At 42.7% G+C, this 18,095-nt stretch overlaps 1 protein-coding gene across 4 annotated transcripts in view; it reads left to right on the top strand.

The window, feature by feature from the left end:
- ACOXL (acyl-CoA oxidase-like) overlaps positions 1-18,095 on the top strand; it is a 269,242-nt gene that overhangs the window by 114,065 nt on the left and 137,082 nt on the right. For all 4 annotated transcript variants that reach the window (XM_012727649.1, XM_012727648.1, XM_012727647.1 and 1 more), the window contains exons 11-12: positions 16,924-17,040; positions 17,882-18,035. In XM_012727649.1, the coding sequence (XP_012583103.1) occupies positions 16,924-17,040; positions 17,882-18,035 (271 nt within the window). The remainder of the gene's footprint in view (positions 1-16,923; positions 17,041-17,881; positions 18,036-18,095) is intronic.

The following is an 18,095-nucleotide window of genomic DNA, read 5'->3' as shown; positions in this document are numbered from 1 at the left end:
TTCTCAGTGCAGTGCTTTACCCCGCTGGGCCACCAGGGAGGGCCCGCTTTTTTTTTTTTTTTTTTTTTTAAGAATCAATTTAAAAAGACTGGAGAAGAAATATGTGATTATCTTATATAATCCCCTGCATTTACTGATTCTCCTTGGTTTTTATTTTTGTATTGGTATGGATTTTAATTACTGTCTGTTGTAACTTGTTTTCATCCTAAAAAAATCTCTTTTAGTATTTCTTATAAGTGGGCCGCTAGCAATTAATTTTCAGATCTTGTTTACTTGGGAATGCTGATTTTACCTTTGGTACTGAAAAGTAGTTTTGCTGTATGTAACTAGTCTGATTTTTTTTATCCCCCAGCACTGTGAACTGCCTTTGGGCCTTTCTGATGAGAAATGAGCTGTTAATCTTATTGGCTTTTCCTTGTATATAGTGAATCATTTCTTTGTTTCTGTTTTTGTCTTAAATATTTTTACTATGTTTCTGACGATGTGTCTCTGGATCCTGTTTGAGTTCATTGAGTTTCTTGAATGTTATATCATGTTTTTCTTCAGATTTGGTTAAGTTTTTTACCATATTTTCTTCAGTTTTCCCTCTGCTTCTTACTCTTTCTTTCCATTTGGTGCTATCATTATGTGTCTGTTGGTATACTTAGTGGTGTCTCATATTACTCTGACATTTTGCATTTTTCTTCATTCTTTTGTGTTTTGTCTTTCAGATTGTATAATCTATATTGATTTATATTCAATTCCTTGATTCTTTCTTTTACCAGCTCAAATCTACCACCAACTTTCTCCTACAATCATTTTCATTTCATGTATTTATTTTCCAACTTTAGAATTTCCATTTGTTTATTTTTTATTGATAGTTTATTTGATTAAATATTGTCATCAAAGTTCCCTTCAACTCTATAAACATGATTTCCTTTACTTTTCAGCATATTTATAATAACTTCTTTGAAGTCCTTGTTTTCTAAGTCTGATGCCTGGGCTTACTCAAAGGCAATTTTTATCGCCTGCTAATTCCTGTGCATTGGTCACACTGACCTGGTTTGTGTGTGTGTGTGTGTGTAGGAATGAATGATGAAGATATCCTTTTTAAAAATATGATATTGGGGCCCTCCCTGGTGGCGCAGCGGGTTAAAGCACAGCACTGAGAAGCTAAAGCCACTTCCGCATGAGTTCGATCCCCGCCTGCCCCGGAGGTGACCACATGGCGGGGCAGACCTCTCCTGACCCGCCCGCTGCTCCCCTCAGCAGTGTATTTCAGTCCATCTGCCTGTTCTGTTCCCCACTCTGTCTCTGGTGAATCCTCTCACCCTCCACATCTCTGGCCTGTACCCCAGTTCTGTACGAATAAATAGATCTTAAAAAAAAAATATGATATTGATGTGATAGGAATGATATTTTTAGATAAATATTGTAGAAACTCTTAATAGTGACCCTCTCTCCTTCTGGGGTTTGTTGTTGTTTATTCAATGCCTTGGCAGAACTATTTCAGTGAAGTTTGAAATATTTCTCCTGCTGTGTATACTCTCTGATGTCACTGCTGAGAGAGTGCAGAATTAAGTATGTGACACTCTCCACAAGAGCCTGAAGTGACTGGTATTAATTGAACTCTTTGATTGTCTTCATCCTTCATCCCTCCTCCCACCTCCCTTATGATTTGGGACTGTCTGCCTCTATTGCTATTGACTTCATTAGTTCCTATTAATCCCTGAGTGTTATATTGTTTTAAACAATGTCCTGGGGCATATATTTCACCACAGTGTGCTTCAGTTAAAGTTGGGTTCCACTGCAAGGTTAGGGTAATCCTAGCATTTCAGGCTGCTCCAACCAGAGAGGGCTCTTCTTAGCTGTCTCTTTTCCCTGCTTCTTTCTGTTAAGCTTCTAACTGACCAATCATTTCATCGAGCTTATAATCTGTTGCTTGTTTAAAAGAATCATGGCATTATCAGAAGCTCTTAAATTGCTCACCCCCGGGATTCCCATTGTTTGTAGCAGCTCTTCTAGGCGTGATCTTCCCTGTGCCCTTCTCCAAATAGCATCCTTAGGAAAAGCTTCAGAGCATTCTTTTCTGATGATCTGTCTTCCTTGGTAGAACCTCTGCACCATTGTATCTGAGCTAGGGGTGAAACCAACAACTTGTGCTCAAAGTGATGTCTTGTTCTACAAACATGGCTGTGGACATGCGTGGTCTCTCCTTCTCAGCTTACCCTTCCTGGTATAAGACCTCTACTTTTGAAGTATTCTGGGTCAGGGGTGTTAAGGTTACGGTATTCTTGAATACTGTGCCTGGAGCTGAACTTCTGCCCTGTGCATAAGGTCTAGTTGGGGTGATGAGACCCAGTTCTCTTGGCTGTACTTGCTTGGAATAGAGTTTCTTCGTAATTGACCTGGGAGTAAAGAGCTGAAGGTACAAGAGATGCCAATGACCTGCATGAAGTCACAGCCATAGGCTGTGAGCTAAGGGAAGAGAGTGCCCATTTTTGGCCACACTTTTACAGTGAGCTCCCATCATACTGAGGTATTGAGGGGAGGGTGGAGAGGAGGTGGAAGTGAATGGCACTACCTCAAATGCTTAGATTTTTCTTGAGCAATTGTTCTCCTTTTGTTGTATGCCTTTAAGATAATTTCTTGACACTTTAAATTGTCGTCTCAGAAATAATTTTTCAGTGATTAGATAAAAAGTATTTGAGCGCAAGGTCTGTTGTCCACAGTCAACAAAAATAATGGTGTTTAACCAGAGATGAAAACTATTTCTTTTCTGAGAAAAGGTCAAAGGTATGCTGTTATCTTAGGTTCAGCCCTGGCAGAGGTGGGACAAGCACCTTTGTCTCCTGGCTCCCACAGGTTCTCTGTAGTCCAGCCTCTTTTAGCCTCACTGCAATCCTTACAAATGCATTCACCCAGGCTGTCATCTTGGGTTGCATTCTTTGGCATCTCATGATTTGGATAATTTCCAGTATATCCTAAGATCATACACAAAAACTCAAATGACCTCTTAGAAGTTTATTTCTAGGCAGTTCCCTGCAAAGTAGATGAATTATTTTTGTCATAAGCATAATAAATTATTAAATTTGGAAATGCTTTTGTAAAGAAAACAAAATTCAGGTTATTTTCTTTTTAACTTTCAATTATGTGCAAGGACACATCATTACAAAAAAATCAGATGGGCTTGTCATAACCCAGATGACGGCATTATCCCTTGGGAATGTCCAGGAGAGGATTGAAGTCAGGTAACAAATTAAGCAGACATTTCTGGACAAAATGTGGCCGTGAACTTTGTGTGGTGGATGAAGAAGATCCTGAGTTGAAGTCCTGGGGAATATCCAAATGTAATAGGCACCATGCAGGTGCCATCTGTGACCGAGGGCAGCAAACTAGTGGTGGACAACTCCAGCTGAGGAGAATTTTTGTTGCTGTATTCTAGGCTTTGATGACAAATATGTTTGTCCAACCTGACATCCAGATGCTGGACATAAATGAGACATAACAACTGGATAGTTAGAAACTGTTGGATGGAGGATGAAGTGTTTACTTTTTGCTGGAAGAGGTAGTTATTACAATATATATCCATACAAGGAGTTTTTACTAAAATAAATATTCCTTGAAGGCATGTATTATGTTGCCAACAGAATGGCAAAGTTTGCTTTTACTTATTATTTCAATTTTAGAATGAAAGATGAAAAAAGACGCCAGGAAAAGCTGTGTTTAGGGAGGCTCAGGACTTGCATTAATTTCCTGGCAGATTAGAGAATAAAGTGGGAGAGAGGTTAAAGCAAGGACTTTGTCTGCCAAGTCAATTGGAAGGAGGAAGATCAAGGGAATTGTCTGGGACCAGGGAAGGCTATTTTAAGCAGATATGAACAAGAGTCTGTTCACCTTCATAGATCCTTCTTGGGTCAGCCTGGTGGCCTTTGCTATCACTAACTGTATTGGTAGATTTATTCGTGTATCCCACTGGGGTAGACCTATATCTCTCACCTTTGTTTATCTTTAAAGATAAAACAAACCACAAAATAACATAGAGGAAGGAAATCAGTAACTCTTTATTTTGTATACTTTTAAAAACATTTCTAACAGGAAAAAGCATCCATAAACAAAGTCTTAGATTTAATTGATGATGTGAAAATTTTAAAATATACCTATTTCAAAGACAAAGCTAAACACATGATACATTCGAGAAATATCTAAACAATTATGACGGACAATGGCAAATTATAGAGCTTCTATAAAGAAATAAGAAAAATGCTAACACCACAGCATATAAATGAACACAATATGACAGACAATTTGAAGAAAATATGCCTATGACTAATACATATCTAAAAAAATCTAAATTATTCATAATCAATGAGAGGCAAGTTAAAGTGAGATAATTTTTTTGCTATTAAATTAGCAAATATTTTGAAAGAATAATATTCATTTCTGAAGGAAATGGGCCAAGTTATACTCTGGGACAAGAAATAAAAATTGATACAGTCTTTCAAAAAAAGTGAGTTGGTAATTTTTATATATCTTTACTTTTTAAAAAGTTGACAATTTTGATTCAGTACTTTTTTTTGGTAGAAATTTTCCACTAAGGAAATATATTAAAAACCATGACTTCAGAGTCATTTAATGGCATGGAAATATGCATCCAATGAAATATTATGTACGCATAAAGCAGGATATAGAACACTTAATGATGTATTACTATTTAAATATATTAATATATATTAGAGATATTCACTATCTCTTGCCGGTAACACATACTTGTCCGTTTTACTTTTTATGATATTGAGGTATCTGTAATTTTGTACATGTTTACCATATTTGCAACACATTTCCATACTCATGATGCCATGATTATTATTAAATCAGTAGTATGGCTTAAGAGATTTTTAGAAGGGGGGAAATCTGATGTATATATTAACAGCTAATGTTCAGTTGATTACCACACTAATAGATAAACTTACTAAAATTCAAATCTAAAGGTCATCTTTAGAAACCTGCATAGGATTTACATTTCTGGGAAGTGTAGATGACATTTCCCTACTCTCTCATTAAGAACAACTTTTAAAAAGTCTGGAAATTATACATAAAACAAACAGAAGATGATTGTTTATAGTCTATTTTCTGATAGGTAAAGAGAGGAAAGCAGACTTGAAGAATGGAAGTTTTTATATTTTCCTCTGCCCTCTTATTTCCTAGACTGGGTGCTAGTGAGGCTGACAACTCATAAACAACTGTGAGACGCCCTCCCCCCAAGAGTCCCCCCCCCAAAAAAAACCAAAAAACTCAGCTTTCTGAGACTTTCTCTGATCTGCTTTCTCTATCTATATGGTTAAAAAAGTACATTTAGCAGGACAGAAAATTTGTCTACTTTTGTAAAACAATACAGAAAACAGTGTGGCCCTACTCAACTCATGCCAGCAAAAACCTAGTGAGACTTCCACCCTGCCCATGCTGTAACAGAGTGTGTGAACTCCACCATTGTGGGGATGCCATAGAATGCCAAGCAGGGAGGTGGTTTTCTTATCCCTTCCAAAAGGAATCAGGGTTTACCCCATCTGTTACTCTAAACCAGGTGAGGAGCCTGGAACCTCTATTCCTATTCAGCATGTCCTCTTAATTCCATTCAGTAGTACCTTTCAGCAGTAGTGACCCTCCACCCACTTTCATGTTAATGGAGATAATATAGAGACTCAAAACTCCCACCCCTATCCAGCAATACATAATTCATTCTCAGCTTTTGGATGTCAGTGGAGACCAACAGGGGAACCTGAGCTTTTACCCGCAACCGTCAGTGATGACTCTTTTTCCAACCATAAAACTGTCAGAGGAATCTATAAGATTTAAGTAAGGTACAGAGTCTTTCAATAAAAACTGAAAATGTACCAGTTTCAATAAAAAACAAAACAAAACAAACACCTATCTTACCAAGAATCAGCAAGATCTCAAACTGAGAGATAAAAGATGACCAAAGATATCAGCACCTAAGTGACAGATGTTAGAAAAAAATGAAAACAAAATAAAATTGCTGTTAATAAAAATACTTTGAAGATCAATTACAAACACACTTAAGACATGATAAAGATAGAAAGTCTTAACTGAAGAAGAGAAAGATACACCGGAAAACCAAATGGAAATTTGAGAATAGGAGAATATAATAACCTAAAGAAAATACTCACTAGACAAGCATAAACATAAAGGAGGGGACAGAAGAATTAGTGAACTAGAATACAGAACAACATATTACCCAAACTGAACATTTTAGAGAAAATAAACTACTACAGTAAAGGATCTAATATTTGTGTCCTTGAAATCCAAGAAGGAAATAAGAAAGCAAGCAGGATTGAAGAAGCACATACACAAAAATAGTGTTTGACTATGGAAAGCTGTGGAGGTTCCTTACACTACTAAAAATGGAGCTACCATATGACCCAGCATTTCCACTCCTAGGAATCTACCCAAAGGACACAAAAACAGTAATTCAAAAGGACACTTGAACCTATGTTTATTGCAGCATTATTTATAAGTAAGCTATAAGATAGCTTACCTATTACTTATAGATAAGTGATCAAAACAACCCAAATGCCCCAAAGTAGATGAATGCATCAAGAAGATGTGGTATATAAACACAATGGAGTACTATGTTGGCAATCAAAAAGACAAACATGTTCCATTCACAGCAACATGGATGGAGCTAGAAGGAATTATGCTCAGTGAAATAAGTCAGAAGGAAAAAGAAAATTATCAGATGGTTTCACTTTTAGGAGGAATATAGGGGAACCAAATAAGGGATCAGGGAAGAAATAATAACAATAAAAGAAATAATTAGGCAATTATAAATCATAGACATTTTGTAGGGGAGGGGAAGGGAGAGAAATCAAAACAGAGAAGGGAAGAACAGAAGGGACTGTGGCGTTGGTGTACGGATGAATTGGTGATGGGAATTCTATGGGGCCTACACCTGTGAGGAGAAAGCAAACATTGTACCAAAATGAACAATGACATAAAATATATATAAATAAATAAATTATATAAAAATTAAAAAAAAATAGTGACTTCAAATGTCTCAAATTTAGCAAAAGAAAGCCCCCAGATTTAAGAAGCTGAGCAGATCCTAAGTAGGATAAACCCACAGAAGCCACTCCTATACACATTAATGTGAATCTTTGAAAACTATGACAAAAAGTCTTAAATGTGGTGAGAGATAAACTATTTGAATAATAACAGAGGCCAGAAGAAGTAACATGGCATATTTCAAGCACTGAAAGAAAAGAATTATCAAGTTGGAATCCTGTATCAGAAAAAAAGAAAAAGAAAAAGAAAAAAAAGTCATTCAGGAATGAAAAAGAAATCAAAACATTTTCAGATTATGGAAGACTAAAAGAATTTGTCATCAGCAAAGTTATCCTAAAATAACAGTGAAATTTCTATAAACAGAAAAGAAATAATAAAGAAGGAACATTAGACATGAGGGGGGAAGGTGTTTTTATAAGGAAATTGAGGTAAGTACAATAGGCTTTCTTTGAGTTCTCCAAATTATATTTGATAGTTGAAGCAAAAGTTGTAACACTGATATGATTATAAATGAAAATAGGTAACATATTTAAGACAATTACATTATACATGGTAAAAAAAAAAGTCAGTCATTATACACAGATGCAAAAACAGGTAAGGTTTCTTCTTTAATACTTCTTTTGAACTGCCAAAATGATGACACAGTAGGCTGTAATAAGTTATATGTACATAATGTAACACTTAGAGTAACCACTAAAAAGCTATACAAAAAGACTCAAGGGAATAAAAATATTTTGTACAATAATAAAAAAAACCTAGACCATTTGGTATAACTTCTTGGGACCACTGTCACCATTAAGTGATGCCTGATTGTGTGATACCCTTTACAATTGTTCATAACAATTAAATTTTTGGGTGCAAATGTAACAAAAAATGTGTTGAAGCTTACCGAAAATTGCAAAACATTGATGAAAAAAGATCTAAAGACAGTCATAAGTTGTGTAATGGTATTTTGGTCTATCATAAACCACATATATATGATGGTAGTCCCAATAGACTATAACATAGCTTAAAAAACAATAAGTTATACCACACTTAAGTTTGTGTTATTACCTGCTATGATGTTTGCACTGTGATGCTATGATCTAACAATATATTTCCCCGTGTGCAACTCATGACTGTACGTGGAAAGACAGACAACTTTTCTGGATTGAAAGATTGCTATTAATTTAAGTGCCTGTAAACGTTTACCTCTAAGGCTGTGGATTGAATAGAAGGAAAGTGGAGGCAGAAGGCAGCCCTTAAGCTACTCAGACATGCCCCAGCCTAAAGTATTAAGAAATGAATGCCAAACTCTAAAGAGTACTTCATTATTTGACTTTCATCTCCTGATGCTCAGCCTCAATGAAGGGCGAGCTTGGTGCATGTTGGGACCTGAGCATTTGCTTCCATTCTCTCACTGCACATATGCAGTGATCAGACTTGCTGTCTCCAGGATGACAGCAGGCTCTGACTGACTTTTGGGGCAGGCAAGATGCACACAGACCCTGCACCCGCAATAGAATGGAGGGGAAAGAGGATAAGAAGGATGGTTCTCCCAAAATCAGCACTTTTGCTTCCTCTGGCTCATGACTAAGATGTGGAGGGCTTCTCCAATATCTCTGTATTGCTGATGATGGAGACTTCTCTCTTTATATATATATAGATATCTATATCTATATATCTCTATATCTCTGTTTATCTATATATCTATATATATCTATATATCTATATATATATATTTAGGAGGCCAATGCCTTATCCATTATGTATATTTATTTTTTAATATGAAAATAATTCAACAGTGAAATTATTAGCCCACCCCTGCAGTCACTGCTATAATTTATGACTCTACATCCTCCACCATTGTAATTTTATTTTGCATTCATTAAGATAACAATTAAAAAAAAATCTCAAGGAATCACAGTTCTGACAACTAACATTAACAGCCGTGTCACTCATAGATCTTACTAAGGCTGTAATTCTGAAAAGTAAATTAATTTCCCTTGTGTGGGAACCATCCAAATAACATTCAGATTCCTCTCTGGAGTAGGCTGATTGACTCTGTAAAGAACCTGCTGCTTTTATGGAAACACAGTGGGCTGAAAGGCTCTACCCACACCACCTCTTCTAGTTTTCTTTTGTCCATCTTATCCCTCCTGGAATATGGGGAGAAGAAAATCAGGGGTATGCTTGGATACATAATAAAGGCAGATGGCTTTAGAAAGCTGTATGCTTTCCAACATACACAGACACACAATTTTTTCTAACATATCTGTAGACAGTTTGTTTTTTTTCTCTGTCAGCAATTATCTTAAATTTAAGGTTGGATGGAAGAGATTTTCCTTTTCACCCTGGAATTCTTCTTATAACAATTTCAGTGATGCACAATAAGTTAGTGCTTTGTTCAGGTTACAGGAAAAGTGTTTTCTTGGGGGGAATTCTTGAGTGACTTAGCTAGATGAGTAGAACAGGGAAATCTTAGCAACTCAGAATAATGGTAATGACCATAATAATTACATGCCTTGCCTTGCACACCTACTATGGGAAAAGTCTCACCAGAGCTCCTCTTTTAGCATCATCTAACAAATTTCCCAGGTGAGTTTCTCCATGAGACAGAGATGTTAGTTATAGTTAAAGAACAGGTTTATTGGGGAAAGGGACAGAGGAGTAAAAGACACTTTCAGAGACACAGCCAGCAGGAAGAGATGCCCTGAAAGGGACAGGTTTGCCCAGAGAGGCTGCATGGTCGCAGGTGGGCAGCCTTGAGGAGGGCAGCCCCTGCTCAGTGAAGAGAAGCCCAGGCAGGTGCAGGGCACGGGCAGGCAGGAGGCTGCTGCCCTGCAGAGGGAGGCAGTGGGCGAAGATCAGCACCTGGAGAGGTGGGCAGGACTGCTGCCCCGTGCCAGTGCAGAGACCGTACCTTTGGAGGGGCTCACTCCTTCCACGAGTGGTTTGTTTGAGTAAAATATGTGGAATCTGAAAGGGACAGGCGATTCCGCAATGGGCTCAATCTCTAGATCTTTACCTTCCGTCTTCTCTAGACAGTCCCTACCGCAGTCTGTTGACGCCTAGGTCTTGTGCTTTGAGAACTGGGCTTTGGCGCCTAAGGATCCTAGAGCCTATAGCTGGGTCAGTGGCTGTGTTAACCCCCTCTCCTCTCCCTTCAGCACTTGGTGTAGTGTGAGCCAGGTTCCTGGTCTGGTGGTGCCTCCTTCCCAGTTTCTCTGTTCTTATCCTCCATCAGGCAGCATCTCTCTCTTAGTCTGCACTGCCACTGTCAGAATGCCCGTCTTCTGGTTGAAGAGCTGGAGGCCTAGAGAGTGGTGTAACTTGCTTGGGATAATGTTAAGGGTGTCAGAGTTAAGCCAGTAGGCTGCTGAAAGTGGTCTACCCAATGGAAACAGGGCCTCACGTACATTTTCTTTTGTGTTGTCTCTTATCTAAATGGCTTTTGAGGCCTCAGGGGTTGTCTAGCTACTGGTGAGAGGAAGTGACTGGATCCTAATTCCTTAAAGCTTGGTGGTCTGCTTCTTTAGACAACTCTTCTGTGCTAATGGGCAGGGCAGATTGAGTGTCACTCCACCCTCAACATTGACCACGGTTTTAAGCTAAGGCTTCCCTCTTGGGAGGGACTTTGTGTTCCATTTGGTGTGACCTTTGATAAAGGAAAATAAGGAATGGCAAAGGCTCACTCCCCGAGGAGCTCCATTCTCTGAAGAGAAAGTTGGGCTCTGGTGTCCATATTTTTGGGTTTGGGATAGCTGCTCCCCTCTTAATATTGAATTTTTTGACACTGACACCAGACCACATTCATTTTTTTTTTCTGAATGTGAAGTGTTTTCATGTTTACAAATTATTGTCATTGACCCTATCACAACCACCAAAGATTATCTGTTTTGTGGTAGTTGGATTAATTGAGGGATGGGAGAAAAAATGGTGTTTGGAAGGTTAAAAAGTTATTGGGCTTTCTGCAGGATTGGAAAGCACTTTGAAAAATCCTCTTTGGGACCATTTTGCACATTAATCACAATCAGAACTAGATTAAAAAAGGATTTATCACACACACACACACACACACACACACACACACACACACACACACACACACACCCTTCTTTTCCCCTACAAGTGGATTTAAAGTTGTCCATTTGAAAGCTAACAGCTAGTACATGGTAGATACAAGTTGAGGTTTATGTTATTTGTGCAGAACTGGGGTACAGGCCAGAGGTATAAGGGGTGAGAAGATTCACCAGAGACAGTGTGGGGAGCAGAACAGGCAGATCAATGAAGTACACTGCTGAGGGGAGCAGCAGGCGGGTCAGGTGAGGTCTGCGGCGCCATGTGGGTCACTTCTGGGGTGGGTGGGGATTGAACTCATGCGGAAGTGGCTTTAGCTTCTTAGTGCTGTGCTTTAACCCGCTGTGCCACCAGGGAGGCCCAATATTCAGTTAAAAGAAAAAAAGTAGTAAGAGTTGTATGCAACCTGGTCTCTTTGGTGATTCCCAATCTGGACCTCAGAGTAGGGTTACTTGGGGTTGCAAATCAGGTTGTCTATTGCACACATGGCTCAGTAAGAAGCCAGGTTTTTACTTTTTGACTGGAAAACTGGACTAAGTCTGCTGAATCTAGATGATGGCATTAAACCGACTTGCTTTGTAACCCCGGCCACTCTGGTCTTTGCATTTCTGCGTCCAAGAATATCACTAGAGAAGGGGAGAAACAGGAATTGATGGGTCATAGGCTTTCTGAGAGGTTGAAGGCTCTCCACCGAGGACCACTGGGAATGGGGTAGAGTGGCCCAGCTGCCAGCCACTCATGGACAAACTGGACGCCTATCTGGGGCTGAGTTATTAAGAAGGAAAAAGGCCAGGGGAGTGTGGCCTAGATCCAGGAATTTGCTCAGCTTTTTTTTCTGTAAAGGTCGGCACTTTGACAGCAAAGGAAGAGGGTTTGTTTTCCTTCTGGCATCAGGGATGCTTGAGAACCGGCTTGCACCCCAAGAAGTCTCAGGGTCAAGGACACAGGCACAACCACAAAGCTCCTCTCCTTCCAGTTTGACTGGATGTCATTCAGAGGAGACTGATGCAATGATGCTGCAGAGCAGGAAACATGCAAAGCAATTATCTTTTTAGTAGGTCACTGGCCTCCTTTGGGAGAAGAGACCAGAGGGAGAGCGGGGAAGGCGGGCAGCCGGGTCTCCCCCAGAGGCTGCGTGTGCAGTAGCAGCGCTGGTGATTAATAGCCGTGTCACTTTCCATGAATGTTGCTTTAAGCAGCCATGTTCGAAATTGAGTGGGAATGAAATAAAACAACCCAAAATAAATGTTTCCTCTATTCCTTACACATTGCTGGAGTCCAGAAATAGCTCCTCAAATCTATAATTTTAAATGGCATCATTCACAGCATTTTCAGTCTCAGCTTATTTTCATATGGCTATTGTGTGCACATGCATCACTTTTTGTTTTTAAAAACCATGAAAAATTTCAGCTTAGTGACTTTGGGGTTTTTTCACCACTGAAATAAAAATTGTGTTTACAGAGAAAAATATAGCCTTCACATGTGTTTTTAAAGAAAAATAGTAACTTAGAGGAGAAAAGGACAGGAAGAATATTGTGTCCATATAGATCATAAACGGGAACAGTAAAAACGTCTGGCAGGCGCTAATTGCTGGCCAGCTGCAGAGATTGCAGCCTGCGAGCTGTGTTCAGGGCAATGTGCCAGGCTGCTGGCAACCAGAGGGTGGGCCTGCACCATAAGGGCCCCATGTGGTCTCTGGGGCCTGAGAGCATAAACGGGAGGGTGACCACAGAGTGGTGACCACAGAGGGGCCGTGCAGGCTTCCTGCACCAGCTAGGCCTCTCGGAGTATACTGTCTGACCACTTCTCCCTGCTGCCTTTTAGGGACTGTGGTGACAGTCACAGGAGTCACCTCTGGCTGCATCTCTGGCCCAGTGAAGGGTCATTGGCTTATAGAGCCATGTTTTCCCCTGTGGAAGCCAGAGAACATCTAAAGGGTGGGTGGCTGGAGGGGAAGGAGCAGGCAGCAGGGACCTCACGGTTTAGGGCTTTAGAGACTGTCAGAGTCTTGGGCGAAAGAAGGGGGTTGGAAGAGTGTGGGTGTTGCCTGCCTTCTGTCCACTCATTTGTTTCCTTCTAGTCTCTACTGATAATCCCTCCCATCCACCCCCCAAATAAAAAGTGGTGGAATGGGGTCTTGGACATAAGGGCAAGGTGGGTCTCTCATCTCATTTGCTTCGAGCAGGCCTCTCTGACAGAACATCTGCAGTAACCAGACATTCCAGGGAGAAGGGGAGGGGGTGGGTGAAGGAGTTGGTGTGTTGCTGCCGGAGGCGGCAGAATATTCAGTCTGTAAACGTCCCTCAGTCTTTCCTGAGCACCCACACCTGCCTGAGCTGGCACATCTGAAGACGGAACAGGCTTGCCTTCAGCAAGCTGAATCTGGCCTTGGGCACTATTTTTATAACAGTGGCTTTCCCATTGTTCAGTTACACTGAGGCCCACAGACAGGGAAATGAAGGCCACTGGAGAGACAGCTTGTTGCTCACGGTTCCCAAATGAAGCGGGCATGCTGTGCCATGGGGGGCGACAGGGGAAAGAACCAGGGGTGGCCAGGAGCCAGAGGGGGTTGCGTGGGAAACACAGACTCCATCCTTCATTGTGGCTTCCATGAGAAGGAATTGGCGAGACAAGGTCAGCAGGGCTAGTAGGTTTGGGATCAGCAGGCTAGGCTAGTTTGCTTAATTGCAGAAAGTTCTGGAGCATAGGGACAGCCCCTGCTGTGTGGTTCTTCACCCTGGGGAGGTTAGGGCAGGGGATTGTGGCCTAGTAAGAGTTCTGTAAGGGCAGTGGTGGGGGCGTGGGCTGTGGATGGGTTGGTTTGATATGGAAGGTGAGCTCACAGGGGAGTCTTTTCTCTGTCTAGGAACTGGCCGGTACCCAGGGAGGGGCAGCCCCTGTAAGTTCAGCAAGGCCCCAGATGTCAGGGCAGGAGAAACGCGTGGTTAGGACAGGTGCTCTTGGTGCTGGCACAGAAGGGGAAAGGGCTGGGTCCACAGGAGGAAAAACAAATGAAGTGCTCAGGCTTCCTGAGTCTGGTGTGGTATTTGAAGGGGGGTACCGGGGCGGGGGGCGTGGTGGGGGTTACATTCTACTGAGCCGCCAAAACTGTGGTGTGTGCCAGCTAGGTGTAGGTTGGCTGCAGGCAGAGAGCCCTGCTTTGTCAGGGGCTCAGGATGGAAAGTGTCTGAAGGGGCATAGCCAGAAAATACTCAAGGAAGGCCAGGCTCTTCTTGAATGCCAAGCTGAGCCATTTGGATTTTATTCTGTGTGAGTTGGCCAGAACTCTTTTGTCCTCTGGGGGTTCTCCTAATGAATTCCTAGACACACAGAATGCCTACGCTCGGCCATATATCATAATCACAGAACTTAATTAACAAGTTAGGATGCTGACGTAAATTTATTCCAGATGAAAAAAAAGAAATCCCCTGTGGTGGTGTGGGTTGAAAATTCAGTGCCTCCTGGGCCTGCAGGTAATGTCAGCATGTGGAGAGTGTCCCGGGACCTGCAGGGCCTGTCCTATACTAATAGGGAGTGGGTGGCTTCAGAGTTCCCTTGAATCACGTGATGGGTGGGTTCCAGAGTTGCTGGATCCTCCTAATCTTCAAGAAAGACTGGAAACTCATATTCTTTTGTGAAATCACCTGGCAATGAGGCAGTGCATGGGGCTCACACAGAGGCCCTTGCTGGTCTCTTCCGGCTGTGCACCTGCCACCGCAGGTGAAGTAGGAACCTTAGAGAGGACATGAGACAATTCAAGGTATAAGTAGGAAACAGGCACACTAGTTCAGGGGTCAGATCTGGCATCCAAAGACGGTCTCTGAGGTGCTGGGCAAGCCACTCTGCTGTGCTCCTGCTCCACCTGCACATCCATGGTGGCAAAGCTTGTTCATTCTTTCAGTCCAACAAATAAAGAGTGTCTGCTACAGAGAGGGCCAAGAGAGAGACATCAGTCCCCAAAACAGAAAATTTGATGGAGTGCTGTCTAAAATCATATTATTGCTGTAACTTTTCAGTAAAATAGAAACTAAAAGGTAGTAGGCTCTGTAGCTTTTTCCTGCTGTATCTGTGTGGGTGAATTGCTGGCAATGCACAAGGAAATGCTGTGATTGACAGAGCAGGGTGGGCAGGCATGCTCCAGGCTCTCCCGCTGCTGCCCACACCACCTGGCATGCTTCACACCAGGCTGTAGCCTGTGAGCTCAGTGGGGCGCGCCGTCTTGTCCTTGGAGGCTGCCCAGTGCCATTGTGGTTTTGGGCACAGAGCAGGTATGCAGGTGTCTCCCAGAGGAGTGAATGACATGTGGCAGTGTCTGCTTTTTAGAGCAGATATTTAGCCACAGTGACCATAAAAAAAAAGCTACTGCATAATCCTAGCATTTAAAAACGAGTGTTAAGAGAGCAGAAACAAGTGGAATTTGTAAAATGACCTGACTTTATCATGACACCATTATTAGTTCTTTTTTTTTTTTTTTTTTTGATAGGGTTGATAGTAACTCAGCAAAAGCTGAGCAGTTTCCTACAGAATATCAGGCTTCTCTTGGCGCCAGGCCCTGCGGTGGTTGAGTATGCACTGGGATGGATAGAGAGCACAGACAGAGGGCAGGACGGGGTCGTGCCCCTGGACAGCCACCTGTGGGGTGGTTATGTGCCCACAGGCAAGTCTGGCATAGAGAGATGCCTGTGCTCACGGTGCTGCCCAGTGCTCCATGTGTGCGCGCTGTATTCTGTGTCCTCCCATGCCAGGCCAGGGTGTGAATTCTAGATGCCTTCTACACTAAAAAGATCATGATGTCCTTGAAAAAAGGACACTTACAGATAATACTAGAGTGTAAAATTATACTTAAGAAAGTATCTCTCAGATATGAAATTTGAAAGCATTTACTGTTGCCCTTCTTTGCTTGCGCAGTCGACGTGGCCTCATTCCACTGCTGTCTGATGTGCAGGTTTGCCCTGCCTGTGCGTCCCCACGTGTGCGTGCCCATGTATGTGTGTGCACGTGTGTAAGTGCACAGGAGCATGTGTGTCTGTGTGAAATGTTCTTTGAAAATCAGCATTAAGGGCAGAGCTATGGGACAGTCCCTGGTTGGAAAGCAGGAGTCTACGTGGGCAGCGCTGGCAGGGGCCTGGCTCTTTGTAGCCTGCCGCCACGGGGTGCTGTGAGGTGACCCTGGCGGTGCCTTGGGCACAGGCCCATGCCAGTTTATAAATTGCTCCAACGAGGGCCTTGATGCCTTGACACTTATTGCGCCTTGTTGCTGCAGCTGTACAGAGGGCACAGGAGCTAAGGTAGGATGTAGAAACACCTTTTCCTGTGGAGCTGCAGGGGGGGCTTAGGTGGGCTGAAAGTAATGACCCGCCTGTGAGTCTGACAGGAGGCCCGGGGTTGGCATCGCCTCCTTGTTGAGACTGTCCTTTTGAAATATGTGCTAAGATATTGCTCCTGTCCTATTAATTATGTCACAAACGTAGTAAAGCTGGTAATTAATGATCATGGGGTACTTGGAACTATAAAATGCCACATAAATGTTAAGGAGTAAAAATTACTCTGTGTATTAAATAGATATGCTGCTTTAAAATTATTCCATGGTGGGAAAGGTAATTTCCAGGAGAGCGAAAAAGGTCTCTGCTGGGCTCTCTTCAGAAACTGTTGCTCTCTTATTATCTCAATTGCCTACATCTTAGGAGAGTATTCTGGACTCTGAAGTATTTGAGTGACCAATGGCAGTTTGGTACGTTGGCTCTGGGAATGAAATTGCTCACTGGGGTTCAGTCAAAATTGTATCTGCTTGATTCTTCACAGCCGGAGACAGTTTGGGCCCAAAGCCAAGGAAGAGGTCAAGATCATTGAGCACCAAACACAGACTCTTCGGCTGATGCCTCACCTGGCCACAGCCTTGGCCCTGACCTTCGCCAGCAGGTGAGAGGGTTCTGTGGGTTTGCTGTCTCAAGGTGAGGGTGAGACTCTGGCATTAATGAGCGCGAGGACAGATGGGGGGAGCTTCATTTTCTGACTACAAAGGAAAGAAAGGGAAAGGAGCTTAAAATCCAGTGCTCAGGTTAAAAGTGATGTCTACAGTATCATTGTCTGTATCTACAGCTGCAGGGCATCCACAGGGGATTTGGAAAGATTCACTCAGGTCTCTCCAGAGCTCCTAAAAGAATCAGCTTTGATAAGTTAAAATTTCTCTGTCTCTGATGACTCCAGTTTACTGTAAGGTTTTCAACATGGGTAAAGTGTGTATGTTCATTTGGGCAAGTAGGGAGGTGTCAGGTTATTGAATAAAATGGCAGTAACAGTGCTTTAGATTCACATGGGACTTCACCTTCTGCAGTAGGGTTTCTTCTGTCTTGACTGCTCTTCCTCAAAGCACAAAGGGTTTGTATCAGCAGTTGGTGCAATCATGGCAGCCTAAAATTCAAGAGATGTGTGAAACCGTTTTGAGGCTAAAGGGTAGAAAATAACTTGGAATAGGCTCGATGTGCATAGGCTAAACAGGCAGAGAGCGGAGCCCAGTGCTCCCTGCAGGGAATCAAGCGGTGAAAGGCAGTCGGCCACTAGCCAGGAGACCTGCGGGAGAAAAGTGCGTGGGGTGATGATTCTGGTGCTGAAGGGCACAGGGGGTACTGGGAGCCGCCAGGGAGGAGAGGCCGCAGTCCTGCTCTCCTGCAGCTCTGTCTGCGCTGTCTTCCCTGGGCGCCTCCTCACGCGAGAGCCAGGGTGCTGCCGTGTCCGTCACTCCTCTCTGCCTGCCTCACAGGTATGCTGGGGCCCTCCTGGACCAGGACATCTTCCAGGGCAAGGAGCTCACCAACAGTCGCCCGCTGCAGGCCCTAGTGGCGGGGCTGAAGGCCTACAGCACCTGGGAGAACCTGGACTGCCTGCAGGACTGCCGCGAGTGCACGGGGGGCATGGTGAGACTGGGTGGGGGGACGGGGCAGGGGGGCACATGGGCCTGCCTCAGCCCCGCTGTC

The sequence above is a fragment of the Condylura cristata genome, unplaced genomic scaffold, assembly GCF_000260355.1.
Source record: "Condylura cristata isolate star-nosed mole 26May11 unplaced genomic scaffold, ConCri1.0 scaffold00020, whole genome shotgun sequence".
In the NCBI taxonomy this organism is placed as follows: domain Eukaryota; kingdom Metazoa; phylum Chordata; class Mammalia; order Eulipotyphla; family Talpidae; genus Condylura; species Condylura cristata.
The sequence above is the reverse complement of the archived record's forward strand: the minus strand, read 5'-3'. Positions and strand labels throughout refer to the sequence as shown.